This window comes from Rhamphochromis sp. 'chilingali', assembly GCF_963969265.1.
Source record: "Rhamphochromis sp. 'chilingali' genome assembly, chromosome: 17".
NCBI classification, from domain to species: Eukaryota; Metazoa; Chordata; class Actinopteri; order Cichliformes; family Cichlidae; genus Rhamphochromis; species Rhamphochromis sp. 'chilingali'.
The window spans coordinates 36,300,220-36,319,530 of record NC_137944.1 but is presented as its reverse complement, the minus strand read 5'-3'; the positions used below and the strand labels follow the sequence as shown (position 1 = coordinate 36,319,530).

At 48.6% G+C, this 19,311-nt stretch overlaps 3 protein-coding genes and 1 long non-coding RNA gene across 9 annotated transcripts; 1 reads left to right on the top strand and 3 right to left on the bottom strand.

Moving 5' to 3' along the window:
• Nucleotides 1–274: 274 nt before the first annotated feature.
• Nucleotides 275–5,106, bottom strand: LOC308384602 (acidic leucine-rich nuclear phosphoprotein 32 family member E-like). Of its 3 annotated transcripts, none has more exons than XM_080863144.1 (7): nt 4,466–5,106; nt 3,189–3,338; nt 2,744–2,827; nt 2,504–2,666; nt 2,309–2,430; nt 1,726–1,759; nt 276–1,641 (listed from the first exon to the last, which is right to left on the bottom strand). In XM_080863144.1, exons 1-7 carry the CDS (start codon nt 4,685–4,687, stop codon nt 1,556–1,558), a joined length of 861 nt encoding a protein of 286 aa, XP_080719270.1. In that variant the 5' UTR covers nt 4,688–5,106; the 3' UTR covers nt 276–1,555. The 3 variants fall into 3 exon arrangements, with proteins under 3 accessions (XP_080719271.1, XP_080719270.1, XP_080719269.1); XM_080863143.1 differs by having other exon boundaries at nt 278–1,641; nt 2,744–2,866; XM_080863145.1 differs by lacking the exon at nt 3,189–3,338 and having other exon boundaries at nt 275–1,641; nt 2,744–2,866.
• A 134-nt stretch (nt 5,107–5,240) lies between these two features.
• LOC308384601 (GA-binding protein subunit beta-2-like) lies at nt 5,241–15,181 on the bottom strand. 4 transcript variants are annotated; one of them, XM_080863141.1, is made up of 8 exons: nt 15,038–15,181; nt 13,063–13,170; nt 12,420–12,587; nt 12,145–12,339; nt 8,374–8,527; nt 7,881–8,057; nt 7,679–7,797; nt 5,241–6,887 (listed from the first exon to the last, which is right to left on the bottom strand). In XM_080863141.1, the coding sequence occupies exons 2-8, from the start codon at nt 13,168–13,170 to the stop codon at nt 6,537–6,539; spliced, it is 1,272 nt and encodes a 423-aa protein (XP_080719267.1). In that variant the 5' UTR covers nt 15,038–15,181; the 3' UTR covers nt 5,241–6,536. The 4 variants fall into 4 exon arrangements, with proteins under 4 accessions (XP_080719267.1, XP_080719266.1, XP_080719265.1 ...); XM_080863140.1 differs by lacking the exon at nt 15,038–15,181 and adding an exon at nt 14,225–14,455; XM_080863139.1 differs by lacking the exon at nt 15,038–15,181 and adding an exon at nt 13,724–13,977.
• Nucleotides 14,340–15,165, top strand: LOC308384605. The gene is made up of 2 exons (XR_013969357.1): nt 14,340–14,479; nt 15,052–15,165. It is a non-coding gene; the product is annotated as an uncharacterized lncRNA (long non-coding RNA).
• Nucleotides 15,182–16,324: 1,143 nt separating the features above from the next.
• Nucleotides 16,325–19,303, bottom strand: mllt11 (MLLT11 transcription factor 7 cofactor). Its single transcript, XM_080863146.1, has 3 exons — nt 19,166–19,303; nt 18,341–18,513; nt 16,325–16,869 (listed from the first exon to the last, which is right to left on the bottom strand). The coding sequence occupies exons 2-3, from the start codon at nt 18,506–18,508 to the stop codon at nt 16,783–16,785; spliced, it is 255 nt and encodes an 84-aa protein (XP_080719272.1). The 5' UTR covers nt 18,509–18,513; nt 19,166–19,303; the 3' UTR covers nt 16,325–16,782.
• Nucleotides 19,304–19,311: the final 8 nt, after the last annotated feature.

Here is a 19,311-nt window from a genome sequence, read left to right as displayed (position 1 = left end):
CTTCAGGTAACGATGCGATTCCTGTCAAACGATGCAGAGGGCAGTGTCATCGAACAGGTGATAACCAACCGGACGGCCGCTGCGATTGGTTCTTTGTATTCTTGGAAATAAGCACCTGAGCCCAGGTTTTGCAGATACTTCCTGTTGTGATGAGGAGCGCCGGCGTGCAGGTCGGAGGGTTTCATCCTGACTTCCTGTCCTCCTGGAAAGTACTTTTACTCGGGTACTGAGCTCCGTCTCTGCTTTTTCCCCATTGTCCTGAGCACATCACCACACTCTGCTTTTACTTGTTTAAAATCTTTTATTTAAAACTCAAACACCACAAAGAGTAAAACATCTTGACCCTACAGACAGGGTGAGGGTTCAAAGGTCAGAGATGGGGTTACCTCGCTGCAGATACATCAAAATAAAAAACTTCAAAAACCCCAAACTGAGTCTATTTACAGTATTGCCTTAGAAGTGGTGAGTTCACCCTGACCTCAGCAGGTCACACACTTTGACCTGTTGAATGACAACACACCAGTTCAAAGGCAGCAGGGGGCGCTAACACAGCAACAGTAACGACCACTTCAAAGCGACTGTGGTGAGGAAAAACTAACATAAATAAATAAAGTGTATTTTTCATTTTAGATGGAAGGAGTTTAGTGTAACTTTCTTCAAGCCGTTTAGCCTCTGAAATGCATTAAAAACGATCATAAAACATCCAAATCACACAATTTCAGTTTATTTCACATCAGCTGATATTTTCGGAAGCACCGCCCCGTTTTTCCTGACTGGCTCCTGAATGTTCCAGCTTTTACTCTGATGGAGGAGCTGATATCGTGAAAACTCAAACGCTCCCCTCACGTTCTCAGCTTTATTATTAAACTAATCACTTCCTGTTTCACTGTCATGTTTCTCAGAGCTACTGGCTGTAATTGGGCGCTGAGCTGATCACATTTAGTTATAGATTCAGGGCAGAGAAAGTCAAAGGTCAAACAGTAAAACAATAAAAGGAAGGTCATGAGGAAATTTGGAGAGCGCGCCCTGCTGCTGGGAAGGTGAAAGTGCGTTTATCGGATGGCTGCAGTTCCTGCTCGCAGTAAACCACCAACGAAAACCCGAGCAGATAGCGAGGTGGGGCCGGGCTGATCAGACGAAGCGGGCTTGGACTCATTGGTCTAATTTTCGTCTGTCTGTAGCTCTAACACGCTAACGCTGGAAGCTAGTGGCTTTCTGCTGTGTTGGAAGTGTAGGACAAACCATCGGGAGGTCGTTCAGTCCCCTCGGAGGAAACGCCGCCCCTGAAATAATAAAGAAAACGGCGACCAGAGGAGCTGAAACCCACTGAGGACGCGGGAAGCTCAGCAAACTAGCGAGGCGTTCAAACGCGGCTCAAAGTTCGGGGTGGGGAAAAGAGGGAAACGTGGCGTCTTCAGCAGGAAGCGTGGGGTTCGGACAAAATCTCTCAGAAATTCTCTAAAATTAAACACTTGACTCACAAACGCAAACTATCTCAGGGGACGCCGCCGCCAAGGAGAACAGGACGCCACACAGACGGCGGCCAGCTACAAGATTAGACATCATCATCATCGTCATCCTCCTCGCCTTCATCGTTCGCCTGTCTCTTCCTCTTCTGTCCCTGAACGCCCGCCGCATCATCTGCAGAAACAGAACGGACCAATCAGGGCACGCCCCACCCACCTGGAGCCTAGATACAGCTGCAACACTGAAACACATGCTCACCATCCTCCTCCTCTTCGTCTTCCTCATCGTCATCCTGAGATGAAGCACAGAAAGAAGAGAAGCAGATTTACGTTTCTGACTGGACGCCTCTGACAGGAAGTGAACGAACACGTTATCAGAGGAAACAAATTTAACTCGTCGTCAGGTTCAGAGGACCAAAAGTTCCAAAAACAGATGTAATAGAACATAATGAAAAACAATAATGTAGGAAATAAAAACAAAATGAAATACGTCATAAAAGAAGGATAAACAAATACAAAGAAATGATTACATTACAAATGGAGAAATACAAAAGTGTTGCTTTTGGTGAAAAATTTTTTGTTAATGACAAATAGTTGTTTTGGTGCTTTTAATCCTCAAAACTGTCAGTGACGGGGGGCGTGGCTGACAACAGAAGGTTTGGCTGTCGGACACACACACACACACACACACCACACACACACACACACACACTGCGGGGAAACTCGGGGTTCAGGGTCTTGGCCAAGGACACTTTGTCATGCAGACTGGAGGACCTGGGATTGTCTGCTGACCCCAGGATCATCTGCGGCTCCACCTGCAGGATGAAGCTGGATTTGCTCACCTGGTTTGCGCGGTTCACCTGGAAACCCAGCCCCGCCTCTGCACTCTCCAAGCCGTCCTCGTCCTCGTCTTCCTCCTCATCGTACGCGCCAGTTGGCCCCGCCCCGTCCTCGCCATCCTCATCTGCAAACACGCACACGGGCATGACGAAACAGAGACGAGGAGGAGGACGGCGCTCCGTCTGAGTGGGTCTCACCTTCGTCCTCCGCCTCGGAGTCGGGTGCCTCGTTGTCCTCCTGGTCGAAGCCGTCCAGGTAGGTCACCTGGGGCAGCAGCTCAAACACGCTCTCCCGGTACTCCTCCAGAGACGTGATCTCGCAGTTAAACAGGTCAAGGCTCTGCAGGCTCTTCAGGTGTTGCTACAGGAGGAAACGACACGTTAGAACCTCAGAACGTTTCCTCTGTGAGCATGGCTGGAGCAGCGCAAGAACCTCACCAGCGCCTCCACGGTGCTCAGCTCCTTGATCTTGTTCCCACTCAGGTTCAGGTAGGTCAGGTTTGGACATTTCTCCGACAGCATCTCAAGAGAACCCGACAAATTGTTATCGCTCAGTTCCAACTGAGGGGGAGCAAAGACAAGAATGTCAGGAAAACCATCCGCCAGGAGAACCACAGTCCATGTGTGAAACAAAAAATTAGGATTTCTTCCTTTTCACTTTGTGGGTCCACTACACCTTCATTTACACATTAATTTAGCAGATTTTGATTTTGGTGGCATTGGTTCTTCATACTGCCAGTTACACCTGTCAAAGCACAAAGGCCCCCTGCTCGTTAGATCTCTCCCACCCGCAGAGGGTGCTCTCTGACCTCAAACCCAATCTCCTTCTTCCCCCTGAAAATGTTTGAATGCACCGTTGATGAGGTCAGACAGGTGAGCTCACCTTGCGTAGTTTGGGCAGCGAGGGCAGCTTGGCGAACGAGGTCAGACCAACGTTGACCATGCTGAGGAACTCGAGCTCCGTGAACTCATCGGTCAGACCGTCGACCTCGCCGTCTGCCGAGCGGCTGTTGTCCAGCACCAGCTCTGCGATCTGAGGACAGAGCAGAGCATGATGGGACATAAGCCTCTGTGTGTGTTTTATTAATCAGTTTGAACATGAAGTATTGATGAACCCTATACCTGACTGTACAGAAGACAGAACGTGATAGATGTGATATTTGTTTATTTATCAGTTTATAAGTCAAGCCCGAGTTAACACGAGGACCACAGTCGAGGTCATTCTGAGCCTGTACAAATTATTAATTATACTTACAGGTTGCCTGGCAACTCATATTGATTAAGAAGGCTGCTGTAACATGAGCCAGAGCGAGCCAGGCGTGATGGACAGGTAAACACTCACACTTATAATCAGAGTGGGCGGAGAGTGTGGAAAACCAATCAGAGCAAATAAAGGTAAACCCAGTAGAGATGGCTCGACAATGCAGCTGAACAGGTGAGTGCAGAGCAGGTAGTTATCTACATGTAAATTAGCCCTTTTGTCACGTTTGATCGTCCACACAGCCTCCGTCAGCTGGATCAATAATCTGATCGGAGATCAGGGTTAGTGACGTTGACTCTCGCTGGCTTCCTGTTTATGTAACGCGCCCGCACCCCCTCCCGGCTCCTGTAGGGAGGGGGCGGCACTCACCATCTGCTCCCCCCCCCCCGAATGGCGGAGCGTGTTATTCAACTGCTGCGGCTTATATAACGCATAAGCGCGCGCACGCGGCACCATACGACGGGCGCACGGACTCCGGTACTTCGCTGTAACGGAGATTAGGACATTCCCGAGCAGTAATCCAGCCCTAATCTGCAAGGCTAAAACCGGTTACCCGGTACTCTCGTTACAGTTACGGCCCGCAGGGTCCGCCAGGAGAGAACATTTCCGCGGTTAATCCGCTTCTGTGACCCGGTACCGCCTCTGAAACGAGCTCCGTGTCGCTGTCCCGGAGGCTCCGAGGAGCGGTCTGTTCCGGGACTCACCGTCCACCCTAGGCGGGTTACCCTGCCTCCTCACGCCGGACCCGCTGGGATTAAGACTATAAACCCGCTGCTATTCGGACGGCCAGAGCTGAAGGATGCTCCGCATCCCGTCGTGACCGTCAGCTGGACGCCCGAGAGCGGGCACCCGGACCCCGGGCGCACCTGCCGGGCCACATCAAAGACCGAACGGCTCACCTCCGCCGGGTTCCGGTTCCGCAGCTCCAGGGTGATCCTCTTCTTCATGTCCATGCTGTGGCGGTGAACGGCTGACGGCGTCCCGGGGTCGGAGCGGTGCCTGCCTTCCTCTGCTGGCTGCCGTTCGCCTACTGATCCTCCATGATACGGCGAGCCCCGCCCACCAACCCACGGGGTTGGACGTGCACGCCTGAGCCACCGCTGATTGGACGGCGGGCACATCAATCAGACTTGATTAGGTCTAGTCCTACCAGATAGGTCGTTTGTCATGAAACCCAGACGGCACTGCAAAGCTTCATGGGAGTTGCAGTTTAATCGCACAAAAGCTTCCTTTTTCTTTCATTGAATTAAAGAAAGATCAGAGTGAAATAAAGCAGTTCTAATAAAAAAAAAATGAACCGCTCTATAATTATTTACAGGACGGAAGCGCTGCACTAGTTTCAAGAGTATGAATACAATTAAACTTGACTTTACAGCTGGCTCAATAAATGCATCATGGATATAAAACTTAAACATCATTGTAATCATTTTGCCATCGCAGCAGCAGCTGGCCCTTGTTGCTTTGTCAGTCTCCCAGCACTCATCACCCCTGTTACCAATTAAGTTTGTGCAGAAAACACTTGAATGCAAAAATCAGAGCCTGGATGCCACGGTGTCCAGCTCAGTTCTTCATCCAGAATCAGGGACGCGTTGTTCATTCGCCTGTAAGCTACAGGACAGGAGCTAAACTAAAACAGGACATTTCCTTAAGGTCAGTAAACACCTCGCTATTAGCTTATGAAACAAGCTTTTATTGAAAGGAAGAAGCGTTTACCTGAGATCACAGGTACACAGGCAGCCGCCATCATCATCATGAAGCATTAAGGTACAGTTTACAAAAATACAAATTTATATGTACACTGAAAAAGTCGACGTCACTGAGTGTATAAAAATGGCTGAAGTTATACAGGTGATGGAGGACAGGTGTGTTCTCAGGTGGGCTTCTATAAGGGAGCAGGCTGGGCAGACATGAGCCTCGCAGAGGAGCACTCCTGCAGCCTCAGGTGTGACATCGCCTATCTCTGAAATGAAAAAGTGAGCGGTGGAGCAGTGCAGGTGAGGCACACTGTCCAGGATCAGGCAAGCTCAGCTATACTTGACACTTTTCACCTGGCAGGCCAATTAAGGTTTCCATTTCCTGTCTAGAGTATCCTGGAATGAATTAGCGTTTAGCACTTCCTGTCCTGACAGGAAGTGAAAGATTCTAACAGGAAACACATTATTCACGGTGAAGCATTTACACAGAACAGCTGTTTGCTTACGAGACAGCTGTGGCGGTGACCTTGAGGTGATGTGACCAGTCTGATGTTGGTGTAAAAATCAAAACATGTAAGTGTCACAAACCAAAGTGGGAGGAGTTAAAAGACCAAATTTAAGGACGGTTATGTAGATGAGTGAGGTGGAGGAGGGTGGAGCAGGGCAGCGTCACACTGCTGGTCATGTGACTTCAGTAGTGACATCAATAGTCACCTGACCTTAGCGTGCCCCTTTAGAAACCACCTGGAAACAACATCATAATTAATGAACAGAGTCCATGATGGAGCTGGTTCAGCTCAGGTCAAAGGTCACAGGAAGACAGAGTAACGCTTCCTGCAGCTCATGAACACAAGGTCACATCGGAAGAACACAGCAGAGTCCGAGCATTCCTGGAAAACCGGCTCCTTTCACAGCACCCTCCGCTGGATGGTGAAGGGGGTAAAGCGGGTGTGAGTGGCAGGAATCAGTCCATAGAAGGAACATTTGAAGAAGCTTCCTCTCCGCCAGCGCCGGGCAGAGGAAACACGTTAAAGCGGCATTCGGGGAACAAATGGCTGAGGGTAAACAAGGTCCCTCTTCCTCCTTGGGTCATCAATGTCCTCTACGCGGCAGCCATTTTGGACCCTGCTGAAAAAAAGAAGTGAAAGGTTTCTAAACCGGGGAGTCTGGATGGCGCTGAGCCGAACTCCGCCCCCTGTTGAAGCATGTGTCACGCCAGGATCAGGTCTTTTTGTGGGCATGAGTACATCGTGCAAATCCCGCCTGCTGCGCTCCGTTAGGAGCTCACCTCCGTCGCCTCTCCCCCCGCCTCCACCAGCGTCACTTGACCCTCCTCTCCCTCCATGATGATGCCCCCCTCCTGCAGCACCACCATCTCGCCCTCCTCCTCCACCACGCCGCCAGATCCCTCCTCCTCATCCTCCTCTCCTCCCACCACCTCCTCGGGGCTGGCAGCAGCGTTGGTGGCGCCAGCCGCCGTGTTTGCGGTGGCGGTGCCAGCCTGACTCTGGGCCATGGCCTCCAGCTTGATGCGGTACTCCTCCGCCTCCTGCTCCTTCCTCAGCAGCTGCTGTCGGTACTCCTGCGCCTTCCTGTTGGCCTCCTGCAGCTGCCTCTGCAACAGCTCCTGCAGGAAAACAAATAATCCTCATCGATCAGCACAAAACCATACAGACCAGCGCACCCCACCCAAACCACGGAGAGAAACCCATGTGGTGTGACGTGTGCACACGTATTGAATGCTGGTGTGGTTTCAGACATTTGTAGCACTGAGGGGATTTCGAAAGAGGAAATTGTCAGATTCATGAAACTGGACTTCAGGTTTGGACATCACGCTCGAGGATCACGCCGTACGCATTTGCAACTCTTTTGGGGAAATTTCGCTCCAAACTAACCCACACTGTGAACCCACCCACAGCACCGGCTCACAAATGATCCCCGATTCAAATCCAATTCAATTACAGCGGGGCAACGACAACGGTCTAACTTCCTGTTGGGTTTGTGGCGTGGTTCCAAGAGGCACGGCCATGTTAACGGCGCTACAGAGCCATATTCAAAATAAAAGCATTGGATGAAATCAACTTTAGATCCACACACAGTGGAGCTGGCACACATCATTCAGGCGAACACAGCTCTGCAGGTTTATACAAATCTGACACACACACACACACACACACACACACACACACACACACACACACACACACACACACACACACACACACACACACACACACACACACACACACACGCTTCTTTATGGTCCCTCAAGACTACAGTGGGTCATTGGCAGGGTGACATCTTGTTAGGCCTGGGGTCAGTGTTGTTTTCTATACACTGTAAAACGCAGCTCGCTGAAACTGTGAGCGGCGTTCAGAGGTCAGAGGTCACTGATCACAGTGTGGAGGCGGCGCTCACCGTCTCTCCCGTGTTGTTGTGGTTGTTGGTCACCTCCAGCTTCCTCTTCCTGGAGGGCGGGGGCTGCGGCTCCTCCGTCACCACCTCCTCTGTCACGGTGTTGGCAGGCACGGCAAGCACTGGATAAGATAAAATAAAAATCAGGATGTAAATGGCCTCAGGACTTCCCGCCACTTCCTGTTCAAAGGCATCAGCATCATACTCTGCTGTCCATGCTGCATGGTGACGAAGAACGGCTGTGCCATCCCTCCTGTTGTCTGCAGGTTTCCGTGCTGGTCGGTTACTATGGTGATGACCCTCTGACCACCTTCGTTTACGACGGTGGCGTGCTGGATGTTGGAGTCAAGAGCGCTGGCAGCCATCGCTTCCTCAGAGTCTCCTGAAAAACAAAAGGGGGTCGTTACAGCGATGCGGTCTGCGGCTTCTCATCGGTGTCGGGGACCGCGGTACTGTTTGTGCAGCATTTCAAAAATGGCGTGAAGGAGGCGCTCTCGTGACTCACAGAGTATTTCCACTGACCAGCCATTCGGTGGCAAGAAATCTGCTGAGGTTGCATTTTTGGATCGCTTGGAAACCCCGGTGTAGTAAGTACTGAAAAATGACCAGGTGCTACCACCGTGTCAAGCTGTGACGTGCCGACCAAAGAGGTAGAGATGGAAAAGGGCTCTGTGTGTGTGTGTGTGCACACATCTCACCTGCATTGGCCTTGTTGAGCAGCTCGGCCAGGTTGACCACGCCCCCCTGAATGGCAGGTATGCCCTGGATGATGAACTGTGGTTGGTTGGTGGTGCTGCTCGTCTCCACATTCATGCTCACCTGGTTCATATTCACCTGATTCTGCATGCCCTCCTACACACACACACACACACACACACACACACACACACACAGTGAAGCATTCATTAATTTAAAGGTGCCTTTTTCTGCATTTCTACCTCCGCAGAATCAACCAATCAGGAGGCTTCTGTTAGTAGCATTTTATTTATCCTCACTCTGGCGCCATCAGGTGTGCGCAGGTGCTTTGTACTGAAAGGCAAAGACCCTACAATCATACAAAGTAACCCCACCCACTTCCTGTAAACACTGTACAAAGACACAGGAGAGACTTTTGGAACGCCCCCCCATGTCCTTTTCTTCTGCCGGCTGTGGGTGTAAAGGGGTTGGGATAGGTTAGGATCCAGGCTGCTATGATTCCTGTTTCCTGTTATGAGGGGAGATGTTATCAGAACGTGTGATTGCATGATCACCTTGGTCACCTATAGCATGTCAGAGTTTCTGGCTTCGATCCTAAGCCCGTTGGTCGGCAGCTCTGAACATCCAGACATGTTGAGTCATTATGGAGGCAGATGAAACCATGGTCTCATTCCATGTTACACCTCTCTTCACTTGCATCCCAGTCACTGAAGTGTTGGAGGTAGTTCGTAATAGAGCAGGGCGATATGGCCAAAAATATTTATCACGATATATACATTTGAAAATTTGCGATAACAATATAACTGACAAATTGAAAATAAAACAAAAAACCCATCCATTTGTTTTCACTTAAAAAAGCAGCTGTTTTTTTGTGCATTAAAGCTATAAAAACATTTAACAGTGCAAATGTAATGTAATAACATAATGTAATAAATTCTGTTTTCATGGATGCCTGGATGTTAAACTTCATAGTTACACCTGGTAAAACAGCTACGCTGATCATTTTATTAAGGATGAAAGAATTTAGACAGTTATCAACCACTTCAGCCCCATGCCCCTGGTACCGGGGGCAAAAAGGAGGAGATCACGTTTAATTGGTTATAACACGGGGTGAGAAATATAAGTCCAGACACGTGGTGTCCACAGAAACCTCTGAATCTCAGCTAAAATGTCATATAAACCATTTCTACAACCACCAAATACATTGAAAACAAGCCATGATTAAACGAGCAGTTATGTAAATGCGCAGAAGACTGCTAAACAAACAAAACCGAACCGGAAATTCTCCAGACTTCATGTAACCGGCTAAAGATAGACTGGTTAGCTTCCAGGGCTATCACTGACTCCACACACCAAGCTTCACCACGATCAGACCAAAATTCACTGAATGAACCGCAAAAGAAAACCACAAAAACACACAGCGGCGCAAATACGCTAAGACAGAGATTGGCTTACCCAGGGCTGTAATTTTTCACTGTTTCACTTTAGAAACATAAATCTTTGCACAGATGATGTTTATATGTTGGTTACTGAAATTCTGGAACCAAATGTGATCTGAGGCATATTTTTAAAAGGGTTATATGCTAAAAATTTTAAAAAGAATTACGCAAGGATAAAATCTACTTACTTTTTCTGTGTTCCAGTCTCAGTAACTTTGACACAGTAATATCTGCTTCAATAGTTACACCTCTGATGAAATCTCACAAGTGTTAGCTTTATTTTGATACCAAGATTGTAAGCACAGAGTTTGTAATTGCAGAGAAATAACCAATTAAATTTGGGCATTGCATTTTCGAGCATGAAGCTCAGAAACCCCCTTCAGGCTTAAGAGGTTAACTCTCAGTGATGGTGCAGTGTTCGTTTGACTTTGGGACCTGAAGCTGACGGAGGTTTGGACCCAGATTACTCCCTGATTTAAGAGCACCTCCGTCCGACAAATATGGCAATAACGACGCCCGCTTGCATGTTCTACAAAAAAAAAAAAAAAAAAAGTGCTTTGTTGTGTATCTGGCAGACAACACCAAACCAGTTCCACATCACTGAAGTTGCAGCATTTTTACAAACCAATTCTGGTTCATCCGTTTCACTCAACGAGCCGCTTTCCCCCTTCTCATTCTCTGTTGCTGCCATGCTTTTTCCACCATGTGCGTATTATAAACAAAGGCACTGCGCGTGCATGTTTTACCCGTATTCTATCACAATATTTTATTTTGTTATCATTGCCTAACATTGTACCGGTATTACCGTGAACGGTATAATATGGCCCAGCCCTAGTTCGTAAGAGATTACAGGATAACCCCAACCTCAGCAACAGGACCACTCTCAGCATCGACTACATGTGTTTGAACTGTGTCTTCATTTCATCCGTTTCAGAAGTGGAGAAGAGGGCTTTGCTATCCTACCCTGGAACATCACCAAGCCATTGGTTCAGGTATGTGGATGACACCTGGGTGAAAATCAAATCTCAGGACGTTCCACAATTCATGGATTACATTAACTCGGTGGACCGACACATCAAATTCACCAGGGAGGATATGAAAAGTGGCAGGTTAGCCTTCTTAGACTGTGAGATTTCCATCAGTAATGGGGGACATCTAAAAGCTGACGCACAACTGCCGCCCAAGCGAAAACCTGTAGTGATCCCGTACATGTCAGGCGTATCGGAGCAGCTGAGACACATTTTTTCTAAACACCGCGTCTCTGTGGCTTTTAAACCCCAAAATTTGGCCCACCCCAAGGATCTGACAGCCCATTGTTCCTTCAGTGGGGCTAGTTTTAGTCATTGTGCAAATGTCCCGTTTATAAGGTTGGAAACCTGCAGTCAGCTGAGACTGAAGAAGTCACCTGGATGATGACGAAGGGTCCAGATGAATAGAATCAACCTTTTGAGAAGTGCATGTGTGGCGCGGCTGTGGGGGACGCGGACACACCCGAGCAGCAACCGCGCCTCAACAGCTTCAAAGCAGAGTGCACTGGGTCCCGTTGTTGTCGTTGGTGTGTGTTAGACAGCAACTGAAAAGCTGCAGCCGTGTGTGAGGTACGACAACCAGAAATAAAAGTGCTGAAAATGTGGTCGTCTCTGCCACGCGTCTGTCACGGTACAATTAGCTCAGACCTCTGTGTGTTTACAGCAAAGCTTGTCATTAAAGCAGGATTTCACAGCAGCAACAAACTGAACTCAGCTTATTTTTCACAGCAGTGTGCACACACAGCGCCTCTCTGCAGTAAACAACAAGTGAAACAAAGACAAGTGTGTTAGTCTGTCGGATTATTGACTGAGTGTTTGTGCTACTGAAGCACAGTAACACAAGTGCTGTCATCACTCGAGCTGCTCTCAGCTGACTGACGGTGTCACGGACGTGAAACGGCTGTAAATAAATTCTATCAGTGACTGCAACACAGAAACTCTCAGCAGCTCACTGCACCAGACGGAAAATGTTGTTATAATGAACATTGATCCATTGTTCCAGTCTGCTGCTATGAATTATGGGATAGCGTTTTCTGCTCCCCTTTCATAAAGAACACTCCAGTGTCTCCTCTGCTAAAGGAGGCAATAAAGGAAGCATTAAAGATCCTTTCCTCAGACAGCTCTGATTACGGCCTCCCGGCAACAAACATTCCTACACAAAACAACTCGGGCGAAATGTCTGCCTCACCTGATCTCCGGGCAGCCTGAAAGTCTCTGTTATCGACCTTGCTGCAGAGTGCGAGCACACCTGTAACCTTTCTGTCACACTGAAACCTCAATGTTCTGCTTCTGCTTGTCGACTCACCTGCAGCAGCAGCATCAGCTCCGTGTTCTGGATGTCCATGGCGATGTCGAATGGCGTCTTGTCGAATTTGCTGAGCGCGTGTACGTCAGCGCCGTGCTTGATGAGCGTTTCAGCCACGCTGTGGTGCCCATGCTGTGCTGCCCAGTGCAGCGCCGTCATCTTCAGCATGTCTTTGGCGTTGATGTCAGCGCCGTTCTAAAAGGGAGGTCCACATATGTCAAAGATCACAGCGCTTAGAGCACACAGAGCCTTCCAATGAAGACAAGCCGTCTTACCCGGACCAGCAGCTCCACGATGACCGTGTGTCCCTCGGCGGCAGCCATATGCAGCGGGGTGCGGTCCACTTTGGTGCGGGCGTCTCTGCTGACACCGGCCCTCAGCAGGACGTCGGCAGTGGAGTAATGGCCGTGCTGAGCGGCCAGGTGGAGCGGGGACGTCCCAAGCTGAAGGTGAGTGAGAAGGAGCCAGAACAGGTGAGCTCAGGTGCAGCTTTCTATCTCAGAGTCTCAGAAACAACTCTTTTTCAAGGTTCAAGTCCCACCCTTCATCCACTCACTTCCGCGTATCCTGTTCAGGGGCGCTGGAGCCTATCCCAGCTGTCTTAGGGCGAGAGGCGGGGTACACCCTGGACAGGTTGCCATTCTGTTGCAGGGCTAACACATAGACACAGGCAACCACTCACATTCACACCTAACTTTAACCTAACCCGCTAACAAGTCTTTGGACTGTGGGAGGACGCCGGAGTACCCGGAGAGAACCCACGCAAACTCGACACAGAAAGACCCCGGCCTGATGGTGGAACTGAACTCTTGCTGTGAGGCAACAGTGCTAACCACTGTGCCGCCTGCTGACGTTCCCATCCCATTATTAGTGCTATTTTTAAAAAAAAGAAGAAAAAAGCATGCAGCAGAGTCTCACCCAGTCAGTGGTGAACGGCGCCCCGTTGGCCATCAAATTTCGAACTTCGTCATCCTGACCTTTCCGGGCTGCCTCTAGCAGCCGCTTCCCCAAATCGACCAGCGACATCTGCAGAAAGGGATCGATACAGCTGATCAATTCTCCCAATCAGTAACTTCAGGCATCCTCAAACAGCCAATGAAAGCTGCAGTGTCCATCCTTTATTTGCAGGGTGTTGTTTATGACCAACAAAAACCTTTAATTCAACATTTCTTAAAAACACTGTTTAACTTCTCTCAGCCTGTCTGATTAAACAACTCCTTCAAACGTACCAGCTCGCTTATCTGAAGCTAACAGTTAGGTGTCTATTATCGGACACACATGGTTCATCTGCGCCTGCTCCGTCGGTAAGGCTCAAGTTGAAGTTGCCCGCTTATGTTTTATGAGCAGAAATGTAAAGTGTGTTTGCTAACATCTACTCATGTGCAGTGGGTTAGCTCCTCTTTAAAAGACACAAAGAACAAAAACCTGTGTGTGTCGGATAACGGGTCCGTAGCTGAGGGTTTAGCACGGCAGGGCTACAGAAACCTGCTAAAGTGCACCAGGGGGCTGACTGAACCCCCCCAGGCCCGCTGTGAGCGGGTTGTGGAGGCTCACACCCGACCGAATGCTTTTATTTTACCAGAACGTGCCCCAGGCCGTGTCCGATAATGGAAATCGGGTAGTCACACCGCTCTCGTGATTGCGAAACAGCAGAGAAGGACGAGATTCCTCTCCGCGGCCGAGGAGCCATTTTAGGCGCCTCGACGGGCAGAAAAATTCCGCCATGAGCTGCGTCGCCCCGCACAGCCTGTCCGTGCTCTTCTTCGCCACCCGCACCGCCGCCACGGTCACAACAACACCGACAGGAAACCGTTTGATATTAAGTTGTTGGTTTTCCGGGGGAAGTCACACAGAAATTTCCTATTTTACACGCGGAGAAAAAACTACTTCCACATCCGGTTAGTCGGTGTTGTCGGAGCGCGCGCAGTCATACCGCTCACCGGAGCCTCGTGCGGAAAGGTTGACTCCGGCGCGCGCAATTCCACCTTCGTGCGGAGGACGCGAGCCGGAGCACGCGGGCGGCTGTGGTCCCGCGGCGGGCGGCTGTGGTCCCGCGGCGGCCGACGAAGGGAGTACTTACCGGCTCCAGGTTTGTGGGGCCGCGCTACTCCTCGCTGCTAACCTTAGCGGCTCGATGCTAGCCGCCCCACCGTGGGCGTCTGCGGGAGCTTGTGCTTGTTTTGTGATCCGTGCTACGGAAGAATGGGTGCAGTCAGGCGTACACTTCAAGACTAGAACCGCACCAGAACATGAATGCCGAACACTAAGAGAGCTTGGCCCGTCCGACTCTAGCGAGTCTGTTTACGGAGAAAAGTTAACGAGACGCGGCCGGATGGTAAGGGTGTAACCTTCAAAATAAGAGCCTTTACAGCGGTCCAGTGATTTAAATGTTTTTGTAAAACTGTAAACCGTCATCATCGCACTCCTGTCAGCGTTAGGACTATTAACAGGGATTGTTCAGATTAATGCCATTTAGTATTTGTGAATTAAATATGTTTCCTGAAAATTCTGAGTAAAGATCTTAAAGTGCATTTCAATCATTTGGTAGCCCTCAATAACAACATTCAGCCAACAGGCTTTGGAAGTGAAGAAAGCCAGACATTATTGTCATGAAGATATCTGCCTATAGTCCGTTTTTGACGAAAATGCAGGTAAAATTCATATTACAACTAATGTAAATTTATAGTATTTTCCCCTCGGCTAATTAATAGCAAATAAACCAATAAACTACTGATTAACGGTAAAAGTGTACCTGAAATCCACAGTTGGACCGTACACTATTTTATGTTGAAAGTCTTCAAAGGAAGTGTGGTCCTCTGTAAAGCTTATAGCTATGTTAGCCGTTAGCCTGCGCGCATGTAAGCTGGAACAAGTTAAAATAAAGCTGCTTTACCTTCTTATCTCAAGGTTCTCGCGATCGTACGCCTCCTGGCGTGGATGGGACCCGGAAAGGTGCGCTTATCTGCTCAGAAAACCTTCACAAACAGGTTTTTTTTTTTTTTTTTTTAAATGTTTAATGTGCTACAAAGATGGCGGCCCCGCGACACCGGAGGTGGAAGCCGGAGAGTGTTAACCTGCCAGGGGGCGGGCTCTGTGCCGGCGGAGGCGAAGAGATCTGAGGTCAGTTTGAAGAACAGTGTGCATCACAGGGCTGTGATGCAGTGACCGAGGCTGACCGCAGATCAGCCAACAGGAGAGGCTGATTCCCGCCTGCGCAGCAAAGAAGAGTACGACATGTTGGGAGTAGTAGAAGAAGAGTCGTGCGTTTTGTTTTCTGGAATTTCACATTTAAATATGTATAAATTAAGTTCTTAAATTATTCATAAATCTCCAATAAAAAAAGAAAAGTGATAGTCTGTTCGACGTGTTTCGATTATTTAAAGGGATAATGGGTTTTTGTGAGCTGTCACGTTGGACAGGACAGATGTGTGCGTTTTCTCTGAGATGATCTATGACCCCAGGTGATCATAGAAGAAGAAAATTATCTTGATGCATGATTAACCTGAGAGGAATCAGACCAATAAGACCTGATGTTTGGAGACGTGATTGGTCAAATAAATGCGTGTCAGCCGGGTTTTGATCTGAAAGAGCTTAAACCTCCACTTTCGATGTTCAGGTGTGAAACATAAGAAAGTACTTCTAATCAGGTAACAGCACAGACCTGCTGATGGCTCAGGTGCGTGGGCAGCTCTGCTAAATCCTGCAGCAGAGATCACAGAGAAGCACACCTGGGTTTCCTGTCAGTTGCACCTGTAGCGCCTATGGACCAATCAAACGCTGTTTAACAGGTGCAGGGAGGTTTGAAGCTCTGAGGCACATGATAGAAATCAAGTTTCTTCTTCTGTGATGTTCGACTCCGTTAACCATAATCCACCACCAGGCGCCGGGCACAAGAAGAAAGAGGTTCTGTTCAGAGGATCATTTTTCAGGAGCTGCTGATCAAATGTATTGATTATCCGACTCATTCTGTAATCATCAGCAGGTGATGAGGTAATCACTCGGGTATGTGCTGTGAACATTACTCAGTGATGTCACAGAGGTGTTTCTGACCCTGAAGCTGAACACGAATTTATTCGTCGTGTATGACGAGGTTTACTCCATAGTCACTGTAATTCACATACATGGCCAGTTAATGATCGTGTGACTTTATTAGTTACTTTTACTGTAATAAAAGCCAAACTTACGAGTAACTGTGGACTTTTTTATTGTTGTTGGCAGGAGTGCGAGGTTTGATTACAGCTACACAAATAAATAAATAGATAATAAACAGGGCAGACTGTGAGGTTAACCTGAACAGCTGTAACAAAAGAAAAGAGGCACAGATGAAACAGAACAATGTGATCTTCACAGGCGTCTGTTCAAAAACCAGAAAATTAAAAAGCCTTGTCACACCAGTCACATCATCTCCTTCAGTTCTGCAGGTGAACCTCACCTGAGAGGGTGACGCAGTTCTTCAAACATCAGCTGCTCCATCACAAGTCAAATTTATTTTACCAAACGATAATCAAAGGGTTCAAAGAGCACCACACTTCCTGTTCCACCCAGGAAGAAAACTGGAAGTGTGGTGCACCTAACGTGCTGTCCTGCAGACCCTGCATCTTTGCTTCAGTGTGGTCTGAGGTCAGAGGTTAGCTGGCTTCACAGCAGCAGGTCAGCGAGCAGGGCGTCCACAGCGGCAATCGGAGCTCTCCAGTAATTAAAGGAGGAGAACTCTGACAGCTCCCTCTGCAGGAGACACAGGGAATGACACATTTCAGTTAACAACAGGTCTCTGTACAGCGCAGCCCAAGGGCAAAATCCAAGAGGGGAGTAAACTCTACATGCAGAAAGGCTAACTTACATCTATGTTAGATCCTGAGAGCAGGGCTCAATGGTGTAACTTCATGTGTGAAGTTTTAAAAACAGCGCCCCCTCCAGTCAGTACGGAGCCTGCCATTAACTAGTGACAGGATCGATACCTCAGAGCAGGGGTGGCCAACTCCAGGCCTCGAGAGCCGGCATCCTGCAGGTTTTAGACCTCACCCTGGGTCAACACACCTGAATCAAATGATTAGTTCATTACCAGGCCTCTGGAGAACTTCGAGACATGCTGAGGAGGTCATTTAGCCATTTGAATCAGTTGTGTTGGATCAAGGACACATCTAAAACCTAAAGGACACCGGCTCTCGAGGCCTGGAGTTGACCACCCGTGCCTCAGAGGAAAATAAGGACAGTGAAGCTAAACATCAGTGTGAGGGAATCACTGTAGTGCTGCAGCAGTCAGTTCATGTTAAACCAGGATCTACTGTCACTTTACTGTCTGTGTCTACAGCAGGAAATGGCTGTTGGGCTAAAATCCAGCTGTTAGCTGTGATGTTGGGATTTGTGGAGGAGAGCCTGAGTCACGTGGAGTCAGAAACTCTGCAATCAGAGCTATTTTATGCAATAAAATAAATAAAATAATCTGTTTTTACCCAAACACTCTTTATCCAAAGAGTTTACGACATACATAACTACATCACACCACTTTCGTACCATCAGCACGTCTGCAGGGAAAACAGCTTCCTCGCGTCATCTGACTGATTGCATTACTTCATATTAGCAGTGAGGAAAAGTGAAGCCCCCGTGTAAGTGAAGGACATGGAGATTTCTTTCCTGTGGACATGATGTCAGGTTTCCACTCTGCTTTTGTCTGTGGTGTGACACGCGTGCAGTAACCGTGATGTTGGAAACTGTGGCTGTGTGGGGCAAAGAGAGAACAATTTATTGTTGGCTCGGCCGGGAGAGGAAAGTCTGGAGTGTGGACTTGAGCTTGTCGGTCTGGTGAACCCAGAGTCACCTGATATGTGTAGTGTCTCATGTCCTCTGGAAACAGCCAATGGAAGCACTCACAGCACCACCCACAGGAACTGTACACTAAATCTACATGCAGGTGCAGATAAAGCAGCTGGAGCTGGAGCTGAAGCTGGAGCGTCTCCATTAGAAGCAATATTTCCTTTGTTTGTGTTCGCACTTTCTCAGCAGGAGTGTGTTCACCTGCTGTGAGGTAAATACACCTGGAACTGATCACATGATCAGGCCTGCAGTACTTTGAAAACTGCTGTCAGAGATTTGAGTGTTGTATCACAGATTTTTCCCAAATAATGATTTGGGAAATATCGGCTCGTCGGACACTGCTCAGTGGGACATTTTCATGTGTCACCTGTTTTAGCCTCACCTCTTCATCACAGCTCCACAGCTCCAGCGTCTTCTTCTCCCTTCCCTTCCCGCTGTTGGCCGCCTCACAGTCTATCAAACCCAGGTCCTCCAGCTCAGATAGGTCGAGAGCCGGGATTGGCTGCCTCCAGAACAGGAAGGAGTCATACTGGCTGCTCGATTTCTCCATCACGTCTGAGACAAAACACACAAAATCACTGATCTCAGAGCAGATTTTCACCCTTGATATCATTTAAACATCGATTAAACCAGGAGGTCAAACCCGTGACCCTACAGAGTCCAGCCTCCACAGATGGTGCATCCAATAATCCCCCCCCTTCCACCCCACGAGTGGGGGAGGATATTTATGTGGTCAGCTGAGGTTCTAAAACAGGAAGTGGAACATCTGATCTAAGCAACCCAAAATAATCCTCCATGTTATTCCTGCTCTTTTTATTCCTGGGCCTTAGTCATAGACCTGGTCTTGGTCCTTGTAATGGACCTGGTCCTGGTCCCGATAACCGGGTAACCCACAGCCAGCGATGAGATGAATCACCAATAACGTAATAACTTATTGATTACTGGAGCGGCCGCTGTTTGAGGCGTTGGCCGGTGCGCAGGCGCAGAACAGAGCGACAGATGTCCCTTAAATCTAAAGACTAGGAATAAAAACTAAAATAAAACATTGATTTAATTTAATAATCGAAGATTTAAACACGTGTAATCTTCACGCTGCCGTTTTTACACTAGCTGACGTCATTTTACCATCAGCTCCATCTTTCTGACGAAGAGATGAAATTCTGAGAAGAGACACAGATTTAAACTAAGCCCACCTGCGCGTGTTTACCTGCGTGTATTTAGCTGCGCGTGTTTCCGGTGTGAGGACGGCCGCTCCGCTTTCTCCTCTTTTGTTCTGCGGGATTTGGTGATCAGCCGCTGCGCCGCTGCAGGTTGAAATGAGTTCTGCGACTGCGTCAAACTTACCTGAATGTA

What these genes read in the sequence shown, in the direction of transcription:
- mllt11 (XM_080863146.1), bottom strand. Translation starts at nt 18,508, where the DNA reads ATGGAGAAATCGAGCAGCCAGTATGACTCCTTCCTGTTCTGGAGGCAG. An exon ending in TGTGGAGCTGTGATGAAGAG is followed by an intron (nt 16,870 to 18,340) that starts GTGAGGCTAAAA and finishes TGTCTCCTGCAG; the next exon opens with AGGGAGCTGTCAGAGTTCTC.
- LOC308384602 (XM_080863143.1), bottom strand. Translation starts at nt 4,687, where the DNA reads ATGTGCCCGCCGTCCAATCAGCGGTGGCTCAGGCGTGCACGTCCAACC. An exon ending in CGCTGCCCAAACTACGCAAG is followed by an intron (nt 2,867 to 3,188) that starts GTGAGCTCACCT and finishes GCTCCCCCTCAG; the next exon opens with TTGGAACTGAGCGATAACAA. An exon ending in AGACGAAGAGGAGGAGGATG is followed by an intron (nt 1,642 to 1,725) that starts GTGAGCATGTGT and finishes CTGTTTCTGCAG; the next exon opens with ATGATGCGGCGGGCGTTCAG.
- LOC308384601 (XM_080863139.1), bottom strand. Translation starts at nt 13,834, where the DNA reads ATGGCTCCTCGGCCGCGGAGAGGAATCTCGTCCTTCTCTGCTGTTTCG. An exon ending in CGCCGTTCACCACTGACTGG is followed by an intron (nt 12,588 to 13,062) that starts GTGAGACTCTGC and finishes ACTCACCTTCAG; the next exon opens with CTTGGGACGTCCCCGCTCCA. An exon ending in CATGCAGCATGGACAGCAGA is followed by an intron (nt 7,798 to 7,880) that starts GTATGATGCTGA and finishes TATCTTATCCAG; the next exon opens with TGCTTGCCGTGCCTGCCAAC.